Raw genomic sequence first — 14637 nt, 5'->3', positions numbered from 1 at the left:
TCAAATCGCTGGACATAGCCAGGAATTACAACCTTCGAACAACTCCGAGTGAAGACCTGGTGGTGATAGCGCCAATTGGCGCCAATTGGAGCATCATCTCCACAATGGCGAATGTGAGGCGCAAGAAATTGCAACTGAAGCATGCAATGTCTCGAAGTGGATGTTGTGTTCGAGAAGCTTGCCAGTATTGCGGCTAATCGCACAGCTGACACCAGAGGCGTTTCGTCATGACCTCACGAGCCCCGATTTTCAGGAAGCAACTCTCGACATCCAGAGGGCACAGAACCGGTGCAGCATTGAGTTACGGTCTATGGAACACAACGGAAATTCCGTGAATGTTTGGTGTGGAATTCATACTCATTTTCCCCTATATCTTCGAGCGTGCGAAACAATTTCCATATCCGCTTTCCACTATGATCACGTGACCTTTTAATTCACCGGTCCCCATTGCGACGATCTAGATCTCGACGGGTAATATAAGGGGACATCGCACGTTTGGCAGCACTTCTGCTTTAATAAGATTGTTGATAAGGTTGTATCGCGGTATATAGCACCAATGTCGCAGGTCTGAACAAGGAGAGACCCCCGTATCAGAATGTGTTTCAGGTCATGTTGTGGAGGTTCTGACGCCCATCATTTCAAGATCAAAAGGCCATGATGCGCTGGTATCTCGGTCAAACTCCAGACAACCGAATTCCTGCATTACCTTCATCCCGGATTTTCCACTTGTGTCCATTGGTACAAGCGGCGATTGCACCACCAAGTCCTACGTATTGCCTTAAGTGGATTACTTTCTTCTGTATACAACACAGGATTAGGAAATGTGGACGGCCAATCGTGCGCCATCACGACCTCAACGCACTACTTCCGTACATTCCGTGGCATCGATGCATTCAGCGAGCCGCTCTCCTTCAATAAGCTCCCCTCCGACGCAGCGACGAGGTACCGGATATGAATCAGATCACTCCTCAGAGACCGCTGCCGACGACGAAATTTCGAGCTTTCCTTCAGTGCCGTCGAACGGTGTCCCGGCCATGTGGCAATCAGGACGGCAGCAGTCCGGAACTGCTGTCTCGAGACTGAGCCAGAAATTCGGAGCCGCCGCCCAAGTCGCAGAGATAGCGCCACCTCCTCTACGGACACAGCATCGACATCGCCAAGAGTCCGTGGAGAACTCCCCAGATGATGATGTTCACTCACGCAGCTCGACGCTCGGGGGAGACGAACAGGATTTCGAATACCCAGAGAAGACGCCAACATCTTTGCCAAAGACAACGCAACAAGTGCATGAGATTAAACTCGAAGAGAATGAAGAGACCGCCGAACCGCCTCCGCCTCCTCATGTTCCCGGCCCCCTGGAAACACAACTCGCCAGTCTAATGTCTAAGCTCATCTTCATGGAGCGCGCCAACCCCGTTGTATCGGTCACGCCGGAAGACTATGCTGAGATGGTCGCTGAACTCAAGGCTCTTCGAGAGGAGAAGAAGACATGGCAAAAGCGGCACGAAGCCCTCTTCGCCCTTCGCGACGAGGATGTGGAGAACAACATCAAGATCCGGGGCATGCTCGCAAAGGCCCGCCGCGAACTTGAAGGCATGACCAAGCTCCGGGACGACGATCTTGTCAACTTGCAAGCCGTCAGGGCTAAACTTGCAGAGGCGACAAGAAAGCTGGACAAGCTGGAGGCACAGAGCTCACAGACTGGACGCTCGAGTCCCAGCCGGGGTCATGGTGGTCGCCCAGGAAGCGTAATCATGGAACGGAGAGGTACGATGGACCTGTTTGCAGCGGCAAAGGCAGCGGCACTGGAACAGCGTGCTTTGGAGCTTGAGCAGAGGAATCAAGACTTGCTGGCGCAGATTGAGACATTGAAGGGCGGCGCGAATATCGACGATCTTAATCGCATGACTGCTCACAAGGCCTGGAAGGATACAGTCACGGACTTGGAGGCAAGGCTGAAGGCCAAGGATGCCCAGATCGCGCGGTTGCAATCCGGTGGTGCACTGACGGTTACTGGATCGGTTTCGGGGTTGGAGTTGCACCGTGTTGAAGCTATTCACGAAGAGCACGCCAGCTATCGCGAGAAGATGGGCGGAAAGCTGCAGGCCTTGCGCTCAGAGAAGGAGGCGTTGCAAAAAGAGTTGCACCGCAAGGAGGATGAGAATCACGCATTGGAGGTGAAGATCCAGAGTCTTCAGAGACGGATCAGTATACTCTAGTCTGCACGCGTTTTTGGTTCAGTGCTATCACTTTCTCTCTGGGTTTTTGACAATACCTGGCGTGGCATAATTACGTACCATTGATTGGACAGCTTTGTTATTTGTACAAGTGTTATACAATCTATTACTATGGTAAGAGATGTGAGATATAGTGTCTGAGCAAAAGAAGCAAGGAAAAATAAATCCACGTATATCCTGTGTGAAGATATGACTAATTCTCGTTAAGCCCAAAAGATTCAGAGAAAAGAGATAGAGTGGGTTTGAGAGCGCCAGCCCTTGGAAAAAGAGATAATCATTGTGAACCACTCCTTGCTTCATTTACCACTGCGTTTAGTGGCAGCAGCGGATCTGCCACAATTAGATTCAGCACCACTTTTTAGTTGTTTTCAAGTTTTATTTTCTTTGCAAATCGGCGCACTTCAATCTCTTCCTGATCCGCGCACCCAGGAAACATCCTCTGCAGCTGCAGAACGCGACTCTCAAAGTCGGGCATCTGGGCTTCAAGTCTGCTTCTGAGCGCCCGATATTCCTTGGTTTTGTGGTCCTGGCTCTCCAAGAACTGTTGGGTGATCGTAATGAACTCTTCCAGCCGAGCGGTGATGGTCTGACGGAAGTCATCCAAGCCAGAGTTTAGCGCACCATGCATTAGTCCTGTGGCCTGGTCTTCATATTTGTCAATAAATGCCTTTCCGTCTGCATCGACTTCGAGAAAAGCGTTGCGTGTTGCCGCCTTGTAGCGATTGTACACTCCTCGACCTGTTTTCTGCGATGCTATCATGTCATACTGTGGAATGTTCAGTGTGGTTATCATGCACCCTACGTCTTCTTCAGTTGTAATGACGCGGAGAACATCGTTGATCTTGCGGTCCAGTTTGGCGGGCAATCTATCAATCATCTTTCGAATAACTGCCACCACCTTTTGCCACGCTTCCATAGTGCGGCTCTTCAATGCCGCATCACAGGATGTCGTATTTATAGTTGTCTGTACCCTTTTCAGGAAGTCTTGGGTGAGCGAGACGACCGGCACTGAGAGAGTGTTCGAAAGTTCAAGCACTCTATCTTTCCACTCGCCTAATGGCTTGCGAACTTCCCGGCCTTTTGGTCTTTTGTTCTTCCTCTCAATTGAGATTGTCTCCATGGCGGTTAGCAGGTCAAGGTTCCAATTTATAGATCTTCCCTCATAAGCTTTTGCTTTACTGTCTTTCGGTATGCCCCGCTGACGAATTGTCATCCTATAAGTATTGAAATGGACACCTTTTGACCAACTAAGAACCTTGTTCTCAAGGTTGGACATCACGCATGATCTGATTCCATAATCCCACATCGGCGGGAGAAGCGACTCCATAGAACTTGACACAGCTGCGTCAATATCGGTGGTTAATTCCTCCAACAAAGCAGTGACGTGCTGACGGAAGTAGAAGAAGCCATCATCCTCTTTCTGTTTTGATATGATTCGGCGACCCTGGTCAAGTAATGGAGGCAGAGTCCCAACTATGAACTGGTGAAGATTGCGATAGTTCTTTTCTGCAACAATGTTATGCAAGACGTTCCTGAAGCTGGGAATGCCGGTCATAACGGGCTGAACGTTGGAGCCCTCGTTCGCGCTCCGTTCATATGCAGCATGTATTGAATAGCAGTAATGCCCGCTACCCTCATTTTGTCGCCTGCGAGGCCTTTATGTCTCTCTGTAAGATCACACCCAGTCAGTTCGACTTGCACGTGAGCAAACGCACACCCCGCTTGTCGTTCAAGGTCCTTGATATATTCGAGGATCTCCAATTCGGATTCTTCATCATCTTCTATGTTCTGCTTATCGCCCGCTTCATTAATTCTTTTTGCAATTTCAGGGAATGGAGCTTCCATGAATTTTTCGATCAACTCATCTATAGTTATGTCCTCGGGGATTTCGCGCTATGGAAAGTTAGAATTTTAGCTTTTGTTAAGATCGTGTGACATACGTCGATCTGATTGAACAGGATGATTGTGTTCTTTCCACCATGCGCTTTCAGCGAATTCACAATGTACCTGTCCACTTCTTTGCGAGTAAGGACACGATTTAGCGGCGCAACAATGATCTCATAGTCTGACTCTCTCCGGACTGTATTTGTGAACGCCACCCGAGTTTGATTTAGATCACCAAGCCCTGAAGGTGTCAGCATCATGCGTTTAACCGCACGTTATGAATGTCATACCCGGTATCGTGTCTTATAAGCGAGCGCCGCGTACAAGCGAGCGCCGCACCCTACTAACTTTTTAGACCTTCACAGGCGTACAACTCAACCACCTTGTCAAGTACTGTATAGATTTTAGTATAGTACATTGACATCATCTTAAGAATCCTTTTTGCATGTACGTGAATTATGCCCAGGCTCCCTGCATCTTGAGCAGCGCGCTAGAGCCTGGCGGCTGAGGCCTGATTGCTCTCCGTCTTGACGCTGTTCGCGAGCAATCTGCTGCTCAACCTCTTGTTGAGCAAGTATATCCTCTCCCTCTGCCTTTGTTAAGGTCCCTCGCTTCTGTATCCACTTCTTTTTGTGCTTCCTACGCTTAGTTGCTGCCTCATTGGCTCTCTCTAGGCTGGTGATCCGATCACGCATCAGCTCGGCTGAGAGCATCATTACTTCAGCTCCCTTCTTAAGCTGGTTAATGGCTAGAATAATTGAGGCAGGTGAGGAGCTTTTGTGCCGTTGGATGCGATTGTGTATCAGGGTTGATTGAGCTTCTAGCTCACGTATGTTGCTCGGCGTTTTGGCTTCCTAGAGAGCCTCTGACAGAGCAGCTGGTGAAGATGTACGGAGCTGCACATCTAGCTTTGATAGGATAGCTTCAGGCTGGAGAGAAACAAGGCCTGAGCCTTGAAAGGCTGATCGGATATTAGCTAGTGTAAATGATCGCTCAAAGGCTGCCTTGAAGGCTGGCAGAAATTCAAGCTTCGTGATATGGTTGATATGGTCACGGATTAGAGCCTCAATCTCATGGCTGTATATGCACTTCAACACTGAGAAGCAGACCACATCAAGTGGTTGTAGCAGGTGCGATGAGTGAGGCGGCATGCAGAGCATATAGATATTGTTCGCCTTGCAGAGCTCTTGAAATTCGAGAGAGTGATGGCTCTCATGGCCATCAAGGATGAGCAGCCGACGTACACCAACAACCCGGGTCTCTGTATGCTTGATAAAGTGCTCTAGCCACTTAACTCCAAGCTCGTTGGTCGTCCAGCTGTTGTCACTAACAGCGATAGCCCAATCGCGTGGGATATCCTCCTCGTACCAGGCAGATAGATGGTGCTTGCCAGCAAAGATGATGAACGGTGGGATAGCCCAGCCAGCAGCATTGATTCCTTGGATCATCGTTACCCACTCGCGATTGCCTGGCTGAATAGCCTTCGGACGGCCTCTCCTCTCTGAGCCTGTTACAACAAGTTGGGTCATGATTTTGCCTGTCATAAAGCCAGCCTCATCGAAGTTGTAGACATCCTCATCACAGATGCCATACTTGGCCTTTGTCTGCTCTACGAGCTCAAACCAGCTCCTAATTAACACAGGATCTTCGCACTGAGCTCTCTGCCGATCGTATGCCTGATTGAATTGTGTTGTGAGACTGTCTGTATGTTTGACAAAGTTGCGCGGCCAGTGGACGCCAACCTGTCCAGCGCAGCGCGCAGCTAGCAGCTTATTGGCCATATCACGTACAGCCGCGTACATAGGCGCAAAGCCACATTGATCTAGGTCGAGTATATATCTAACAATCACCTTCTCTTCTAATCGGGTGAGCTTCTTCGAGTTGGGCTGGCAATCGCGTCGGGAAGGGATACCAGCGCGTCGGCGGCGGAGTGTTCTGTCAGACACATTGTAGACTGTAGCAGCAGCACAATTGCTCTGGATTTGATTGGCATTGATAGATGAGATAGCAAGCTGAATATCTGCTTCATTTGAAGACAATTGAGTAACGTTGTGTGGAGCCATTGTATGTTGAGAGGAGAGAGGTGCGTAAACTTGGTAAGGTGCGGCGCTCGCTTGTACGCGGCGCTCGCTTATAAGACACGTTAACTCTTGATCCTCGTCCGTGTATGGCTCCTTTGCTGCCCTCTGGAACTTGTGAAACTCATAATCTTGTATCATCTTCTTCAGCATCTCGTCGATATGCTTTTCGTTCATATACCTCAGCTCTATATCACATTTTGCGCGATTGTCTGTCATTGCGGGCCGGAATTGGTACTTGACCATGAATTTGGTGCACGCCTCACCCATGCCAGATGTGTCCGCCAGATTCGGAGATTCGAGCAACGCGTTGATCAGCGAGCTTTTGCCAGTGCCCTGTGATCCATTGATACTGATGACTATGCCTCGAGTGGGGAAGTGAGGTTCGAGTGTCGCCAATAATTTTCTATAGTTCTGCAACTCCGTGTCTTCAGGGGAAGCCTTTTCCAGCAGAGCATCACCTCGCTTCTTGAGCTCGTAAAGTCTGTTTACATTGGCAGCGATGCTCAAATGGCCGAACGGATGGCCTTCTTCGTTAATCCTGGCTTTCCCTTTTCTACCTGTTCCGCGGTCCGCTGCCCATGTTTGTCTGAATTCCTCTAGGCTCGGCACTTGAATGGAATGAGGCTCATCTTGTGTTTCCATCATGAGGAGTGGCCGCGGATGTTGATTTCTACGAGGAGGATGTGATAATACCTGAAACAAGCAAATATGCTTGGATGTGAGTGGTGGGTTACTGGTGAGAGATATGTGAAGACCTATGATCTGAATGAGTATGGACATCAGCGGCTGTAAATATGGCTCACCGGAGAGCAGCTCACGCTTCACGCCCACTGCGAAAAGGCCTCGGTCGGGTTGAATGATCCGAGGACAGATGCTGGCCAGTAGAGAAGATTAAAAGCATCAAGACTTGGCTGAGGTGGTCAGAGATAGAGCGAGGTTGATGACTCTAATGCGGCTCAATTCAATATGTGGGCCGACAAGATCATGCCGACAGAATCTGCGAGAGGTAGAGTGGGGAGGATGGCGTACTACTTATGTTTGCACTGGATCAACCCCCCCACACCGCTTGTTTGATAGGCGCGTTTGTCAAGTCACCTCGGGCACACCGCCATGAATCCCAGCGCAGCTGCAGGCCACCCGTCTGGTTTGTGGCTGTAGGTGCCTTCGGATGATCCGGTGAATACTATATTGGTATCCCCGCGGGCATCAGTATATTGGGATCAGATATCGGCGGTCTTCGGACACAGTCATCGTCATCTCGTTTTGCTCGCAGCATTGAGAGTCTTTACCGTGATATATGTCTGCGATGTGGTTCTAGACAGCATACACCTTATAGTCCGTTCTATCGTGAGCATTAGCAGTGAAACAGATATTTGCTGTGGGTGGTTCGTACCTACTTTCGTAACTCCGCTTGAAGGAGTCCCTTCGCCTTTGGTCCCCAAATCATCGTACCTGCAGAGAGAATGAAAGAGAACGGAGAGTAGATACGCGGACAGTCTTTGAGGTTCAACGCCACTGAAAATATCTTCCTTGGGTATCCGGTACTTCGAGATCAAGCTTGTGAGGTCGATGTGCATCTAAAACTACATCGTTGTTCGTTGCGAGTCGCTCCTAGAGATTGTCATCTCAACGAACATGTCTCTGGTTTAAGGATGCATGAGCCTGGTCCGCGATGATGAATTCAACATCTGGAGTGGCGACACAATGGAAACCCAGTAACCATACATTGAACACTAGAGTAAACACTCTAACTGATGCAAAGTTCGAGGACAGGACTACATAGCTACGCAGGTAGACCATGACGAGTTCCGGGAGGACAGGCATAGCAAAAGGAACATCGATGGCAAATGAGTTCAATGATCCAAGTTTTCCAAAGGCATTGAAGTCTAAAAAGTACCTAGGTAGGCTTCGACTGTGCAATCGAGGCACGAGTGATGGAGAGCGTGGAGATGTGGTTGGCGCTTTTCATTCTATCCCTTCTGGGACTAGCGTAACGACTTGCGCGGACAGCCGAGACCTCACGACACAACTCCTGAGGATCTCATCAAACCACACTGACAATGCCAATACATCGTACGCTCGAAGTGCTCGTTAAGAATTTGTTCCAACGGGAGCTATTCATACAGAGCCAACTAGCCAACTACTTGCATGGACCGCACAGCCTCCCCTCTACGAGCTCGCCTGCTGGACACTTCAGGGGCCCTTCCACAACGAGATTTGAGCTAAGATTCTAGCATATCCCATTTACATATCGCATAGAGAACAGCTTCGGTTCGCTTTTGGGCTATTAGGAAAAAACATCTGGCACAGAAGGCTGGGGGGAACGCTTCCTACCGCTAGGGATCGACCGCAATTCAACTAACCTCAGTTTGGACTTTTGGATACGTTTCAACGTCCCGATCTCCTCCTCGCCCCTGCACAATCTACAAGTGCAAAGGATTCAACACCATCTAGTTTCGGAGATAAGGATGCTACATCTTACGCAGAGATCGGCAGCAATTTCCCTTTCGCAACATCGTGTCTCCGGACGTGGCGTCGCATCGCGTTCCCGCACCAGCTCCCAGTGTGTTTTCTAAGCATCCGTCAAAGACCTCTATCTTAGGCATGCATCTTCGGTCACCTAACAAGACGACTACTTGTCTCCAACGGTGCTTCCGTATCTAATCACATAGCAACACGAGAAAATCATAGCTGCCGATTTTAGCTTCCACACATACCCCACGCGAGAGGTTTGCAGAAATCCGACGGCGCTTGCAACAGTACCACATCTACGGGATGCCATAACTGGACGCCCCTATCCAACTGCATGGCCGGACAAGCGAAAGTGGGTGAATCCAAGCACTCACCACCCACAGCGCACATGGCTTCAACCATCACAATGCCTGGTGTAACCTCCCCGGAATGAGAACTAGCGATATTTCTTCCCCTCCTTCGGTACTTGGACTCCATGGGGCGAAAATCCCGGGGCCAAAATGAACATGTCGATGGGGCCTACAGATACTCCGTACAACAAAGAGGTCCCTGAAACACCCCCCTTCCGGTCCACTTGCTGCGGGTCTCCTGAACCGTTCTTCCATGAATCGCATCGTGAGTCCGAACCGATGGTTTTCTGGATCCCCAGGGCAATTGTCCGTGTCATTCACACGTCCTTTTACGCCCACGACACCACTATCCTAGGTCCTACTATTTGCTATGGACATTGCAATTCGCCATTCTGTCCAATCATATCCGTTCTTGTTCTCCTTCCTTATTGGTTGCCCAATTTCCACATCTCCAGAATATGGCTAAAATCGGCTAGCGCTTAGTTTAAGCTGTCTTCCAGCGGGTCCTTAAGATATCTACGCCTCCGCGAAGTGTAAGGAATCTCAGGCTGGCTAACACCTGAGAGCCTCCCTGATAGTACTCGGTAGGTCTTTGTGGTTGCTCGCGGCGTCACATGTCGATGGATGCTGTCCGTTGACTTGACCCGATCATGCGCGCTGCCTTTCATGACCGCTCCACATGCACTCGAGGCATGGATGTAGCTTTTCTGGCTACAGCGATAAGGCGGGTCCCTCGTCCTGCCGCTGGGGGTGCCGACGGGTTTCATTTCAGACGCCCACCACCTGCATCCCAACTTCCGTCTTAGGTGCCATCTGTATCCCTGGCACGGGTAACGTGGCTCTAGTTGATTTTGCACGCCTGTCTTGTTACATCTCAGGCGCTTAGAGAGTCGCTAGAGACCCTGGTGCCAGTGCCGCGTGACTCAGGCACACTCTTTACGCGCGCTCAACGGCAATGGACGAATCACCGCAATCCGCTTGGAGAACCACATTCGTCCCTGGTAGACATCTCTAGACAGGGCGTTCAAGCGTAAGTACCGCCCCCATATGGCACCGCCTCGCATGGGTACACTGCAACACCACGGCCGGTACAGCCTTGCTATAGTCAGCAACGGACATCATCTCGTCTCCGGACTCTTTATGACATATTGACCAACTCAGAAACTCAGGTATGGAGTCTCTCTTCCGGAAAGATCTCGGTGGGCGAAGTCGACCACGGAAGGAGGTGCCATAAGTACCTTACGACGGAGCAATGATAGTTGCCAAAGTATTCATCAGTGCAAGAGTGCAGTTCGCGCGGCGACATCTGTACCTATTCACCTCTCGCTCTGAGTGGGCCATTTCAACGGCTTGTTCATTTAGCCGCCCTTCTCTAGATCAATCCATCTATCACTGCATTCCTGTTGGATCGGCTATCGGCCTGCTTCCGGAGCCAACCTCCGATCAAAAATGCAGATCATAGTTCACACTGGACCCGACCACACGAACAGGTCTTGTCAGGCACACACCTAGGGACCTGTCATCCCTCGAAGAACCTACAACAGGGGCCGATGACCCCTATCAGCCCCTTGGTCCATGGTCTTCCGAACTTCTCAGGTGGCAGCACGCAGTATTTATTGGGCGTAGTCCTGATATCAAGCTGATTATCGTTGGTGAAAAGATTGGCTTTCATATGAAGCGTGATGAAGACGTAACATACAGCAGATAGGGAAATTTCGTGGAGACCAGGTCATCTACGTCCTCTCCCGGGTCAGGCTCGACCAGGGAGATGGCATTTGACCCTTGCCCCGATTTAGGCCCCATGAGACAGGCGTTTTTGACGCCTGAGCTATAACCCTTACCACCCGGCATGGCTGCGAATTCCACGGCGTTGCACTTTTGCCAGGTTCCTGTCTTGCAGCGGGTTGCATTTTTTGGATTGTTACCTTCCGCATCTCAGCAGCCTCCTTTTCACTCAAGCGGCATCTGTTGTATGCTCGCCCTATAAGTATCTACTTATCGGCTCTTCATGTCCCATAGATTGGGTTCCAGGTTTCACCACATCGACTTTTCAAGATGCGCCTTTCCACAGCCATTCCTTTTACTGTGACCGCGATGGCTTACGCCGCCGCACTACCTCAACCAGTGACTGACCTCACTGAGAGGGCGGCCTCGGGTTATAAGAACGTTGCATACTTCGTGAACTGGGTAAGGCTTGTCCCTCTCTGAGGCGTCACACTGACTCACAATTACGGTGTAGGCGATCTATGGGCGGAACTACAACCCTCAAGACCTTCCAGCACAGGAGTTGACTCACGTATTATACTCCTTCGCGAATGTGCGACCTGAGACTGGCGAGGTTTACCTGTCAGACACATGGTCCGACACAGGTCCGCATTCATGGATCATTCTCAGGAGAAGTGCTAACATGTGATAGACAAACACTATCCCACGGATTCCTGGAACGACGCTGGAAACAACGTCTACGGCTGTGTGAAGCAACTTTTCCTTCAAAAACAGAAGAATCGCAAACTGAAGGTTTTGCTGTCCATCGGTGGCTGGACCTATTCAACGAACTTTCCGCAGCCAGCTTCCACGGCTGAGGGAAGAGCCAAGTTTGCTTCGTCTGCGGTCGAGCTAGTGAAGAATTTTGGCCTGGATGGTAAGGAATTGGCAGAAGTGCTGTTTATTCGGCAAAGGTTGACCCCACCCAGGACTGGATATCGACTGGGAATATCCTGCAAGTGAGTGATGTGGATATTGCTCACAAGCACGGTCACTGATCAATGCATAGATGATCAACAGGCGAACGACTATGTTTCTCTTCTCGCCGAAACACGACGTGTATGCTTCCGCCCTTGAGGTGTATTTTGCCATAGCTGACCATAACTCAGGCGCTGGATGCATACTCAGCACAGAGCGCGAACGGTTACCATTTCCTACTCACGGTTGCTTCGCCTGCAGGTTTGTAGATACGAAAGTGGAATTGAGGGTTAGCACTGACATGGAAAGGTCCCTCTCATTATCAGCAACTAAAGCTCGCGGCTATGGACAAGTATCTTGACTTCTGGAACCTGATGTGAGCCGCCCGTACTATGTCACATATAGAGTCGCTGATTGAATCCAGGGCTTACGACTACTCTGGCTCCTGGGACTCTGTGGCTGGACACAATGCCAACTGGGACCCTTCATCGTCGAACCCGAGCAGTACGCCGTACAACACCAAGCAAGCGATCGACTACTACACAGCCAATGGCGTCGCGGCTAGCAAGATCGTAGTTGGCATGCCTCTCTACGGCCGCGGTTTCGCAAACACTGATGGCCCCGGCAAGCCATTCTCCGGCACCGGCCAAGGGACCTGGGAAACCGGCGTATACGACTACAAAGCTCTGCCGCTGGCCGGTTCTTCCGTCGTCACTGACAATCAAATCACTGCATCATATAGCTATGATGCTGGACAGCGTTTCATGGTTTCTTACGACACTCCCGATATTATACGCAAGAAGACCGAATTCATCAAGAACCTGGGGCTTGGTGGTGGCATGTGGTGGGAGAGCAGCGCTGATAAGAAAGGAAGCGAGAGTCTCATCTCCACTGTAAGTTGGATGTGCCCTCCGCTTATGAGAGTTTTCTGACCGTGGCGGCAACAGTTCGTGAACGCCGTTGGCGGTGTCGGCGCCCTTGAGCAGAGCCCGAATCAACTCGATTTCCCAGCTTCCAAGTACGACAACTTGAAGGCCAAGTTCCCCAGTGGCTAGATCCGTTGAGTCCGCGAGCAGTGCTTGAACCGTTTGGTTGAGTTTTCGCCCCTTTTGATGGGTAGCAGTGATATGCTTCCCATGTTCTTCTTTTCGCTGTCTATATTCAATTTCTGGTGTATACCCCGCAGCGTTGAACGCCATTCGTTGACATTTTCCTCTCACGGAAGCCCTGCGTCTTCCGAGATATGGTTTATTCTCTTCTTGTATCTACATTCGTTTTTGTTTCAGTTCTTATAAGGATGTGTAGAGTCTCCTTACGCTTCTTCCGATGTACAATCGCTTATAGAATTGTCGTGCGAAGAAACGACGTATTATCATTTGGCTATTGCTGTTAAATGTTATGTCGTGAAACCCTTGCGAATCCAGGATGCCAACATTGTTTCCTATGCTGGCCCTTTCACCATGAAGTTGTTAGCAGGGACATAGATAGTGCTAAATGCAGAACTGGTCCCATTTACAGAAGAGGGACTCCAGGTGTTGTCCATTGTAAAATGTAAACCAAAGTACAGCAGGAGCCGGTCTGGAAAGAAGCAAGTACCGACCGCCATTGGAGCTGGGATACGGTGTGTTATTGTTATGCATCGGTCACCGCTTCCCCCAACACAGTCGACCGGAAACAGTAAGTGTTCGCCTCTCTATCTTCGCATCCTCCTTGCAGCTCAATAAACCTTTCGGCCGCCTAGCTTCTAAAAGCTATTTCCGTCGCGTCCTTCACCCCTTCTGCACCCAACCATAACAGGACCATGGAGACAATTGATGCCCATCTTCCTTTCCGTACGGGCGTCTTTACGTTGACTCTACCTTTAGCATGCCGCCGCCGGGAGACGTCTGATGAAGATCGCCATGTAATTCCAGCTAGGAAAGAGCAGGATCCACACCATAGCTTGGAAGTCGATCCTGGAAACAAGAGGGGGGAGACTATCCGTGTCGCGGCGGAAGTGGCCCTTCAAAGCCGTGCGGAGAATCGGGAAGTATCACATTTCCACACTGACCAGCCCGATGCCGCAGACAAAGTCAAGGCAAGCAGAAGGGACCCCGAAAGCGGTGCAGAACACCAATCGAATGTACAAGTTTGCCCCGGCAGGACCAATGCCTATCAATTCCTCCAATCCACTGATTTGAGGACACTGCAAGAGAAGGAGCTCCGCTACCAAAATCTATGCGCGCGATACGACGAGTTTCAGAGGCGATTGGAGCTTCACAATGCGAAAATGGCTCGCTTCAACGACGGATGTATCTCCCTTTTCACACCAACACTTGGCCCCACAAGTCAGTCGCGTAACGATCTCCCGAATCATACCACCCAGAGACTTGCACAAATGCAGCTGGGAAATGAACTTCATGTGGAGCCGGAATGCGAGCCAGTGCTGCGCGTTCGTACTCCTCCCAATGGTGGTTCAAGTCCAATCTGGCTGCCTGATCATCACCCGTTTGGTAAGTAGAACAGAGAATCTCCGCGAACTCGCCAACTCTTTATAGATTACTACAGTCCAAACCAACCCATTCAATATCAAGACCGGAGGGATGCCGCTACTTTTATGCAAGAGTCCTACTGGCAGAGTCCCTACGAATTCTGAAGGACCAAGTGGTGTGGAGCGAAACATGGGAGCAACACGATCGAACTTCCAGACCTGTACCGAATCGGTCATAGTCACTTGATGAAGAGGATGTCTAGAGCCAAATCAAGCAAGCACACTGTTGCATAGGGTTTACGCCTCCTTGACGATGGTTCAAATGCCATTCCGCCTGGTAAAACGGATAGTACAAAGACGGCGGTCTCCTGCGGAGTTTCACCCAAATCATCTATTTTCATCACGGTGCCACCGATTTGCTGTATTCCAGCGGCGGTGAAGTGGTCATCTGGCGATGCTTA

General features: G+C 50.3%; 4 protein-coding genes across 4 annotated transcripts; 3 read left to right on the top strand and 1 right to left on the bottom strand.

Annotated features, from left to right (window-relative positions):
• Positions 1-1034: 1034 nt before the first annotated feature.
• Positions 1035-2219, top strand: EI97DRAFT_378472 (uncharacterized protein; the record flags this gene model as incomplete). Its single annotated transcript, XM_033795663.1, has 1 exon — positions 1035-2219. The coding sequence occupies one exon, from the start codon at positions 1035-1037 to the stop codon at positions 2217-2219; it is 1185 nt and encodes a 394-aa protein (XP_033653410.1).
• Positions 2220-2404: 185 nt separating this feature from the next.
• EI97DRAFT_474455 (uncharacterized protein) lies at positions 2405-3792 on the bottom strand (the record flags this gene model as incomplete). Its single annotated transcript, XM_033801896.1, has 1 exon — positions 2405-3792. One exon carries the CDS (start codon positions 3790-3792, stop codon positions 2596-2598), a length of 1197 nt encoding a protein of 398 aa, XP_033653409.1. The 3' UTR covers positions 2405-2595.
• Positions 3793-11118: 7326 nt separating this feature from the next.
• Positions 11119-12761, top strand: EI97DRAFT_378624 (glycoside hydrolase; the record flags this gene model as incomplete). The annotated part of the gene is made up of 9 exons (XM_033795670.1): positions 11119-11211; positions 11264-11393; positions 11441-11665; positions 11718-11747; positions 11798-11847; positions 11898-11967; positions 12016-12082; positions 12131-12599; positions 12654-12761. 9 exons carry the CDS (start codon positions 11119-11121, stop codon positions 12759-12761), a joined length of 1242 nt encoding a protein of 413 aa, XP_033653408.1.
• A 746-nt stretch (positions 12762-13507) lies between these two features.
• Positions 13508-14341, top strand: EI97DRAFT_458871 (uncharacterized protein; the record flags this gene model as incomplete). Its single annotated transcript, XM_033800947.1, has 2 exons — positions 13508-14198; positions 14244-14341. 2 exons carry the CDS (start codon positions 13508-13510, stop codon positions 14339-14341), a joined length of 789 nt encoding a protein of 262 aa, XP_033653407.1.
• Between the last annotated feature and the right edge of the window lie 296 nt (positions 14342-14637).

The sequence above is a fragment of the Westerdykella ornata genome (genome assembly GCF_010094085.1).
Source record: "Westerdykella ornata strain CBS 379.55 unplaced genomic scaffold EI97scaffold_12, whole genome shotgun sequence".
Classification (NCBI taxonomy): domain Eukaryota; kingdom Fungi; phylum Ascomycota; class Dothideomycetes; order Pleosporales; family Sporormiaceae; genus Westerdykella; species Westerdykella ornata.
This window is presented reverse-complemented; position numbering and strand designations above follow the sequence as displayed.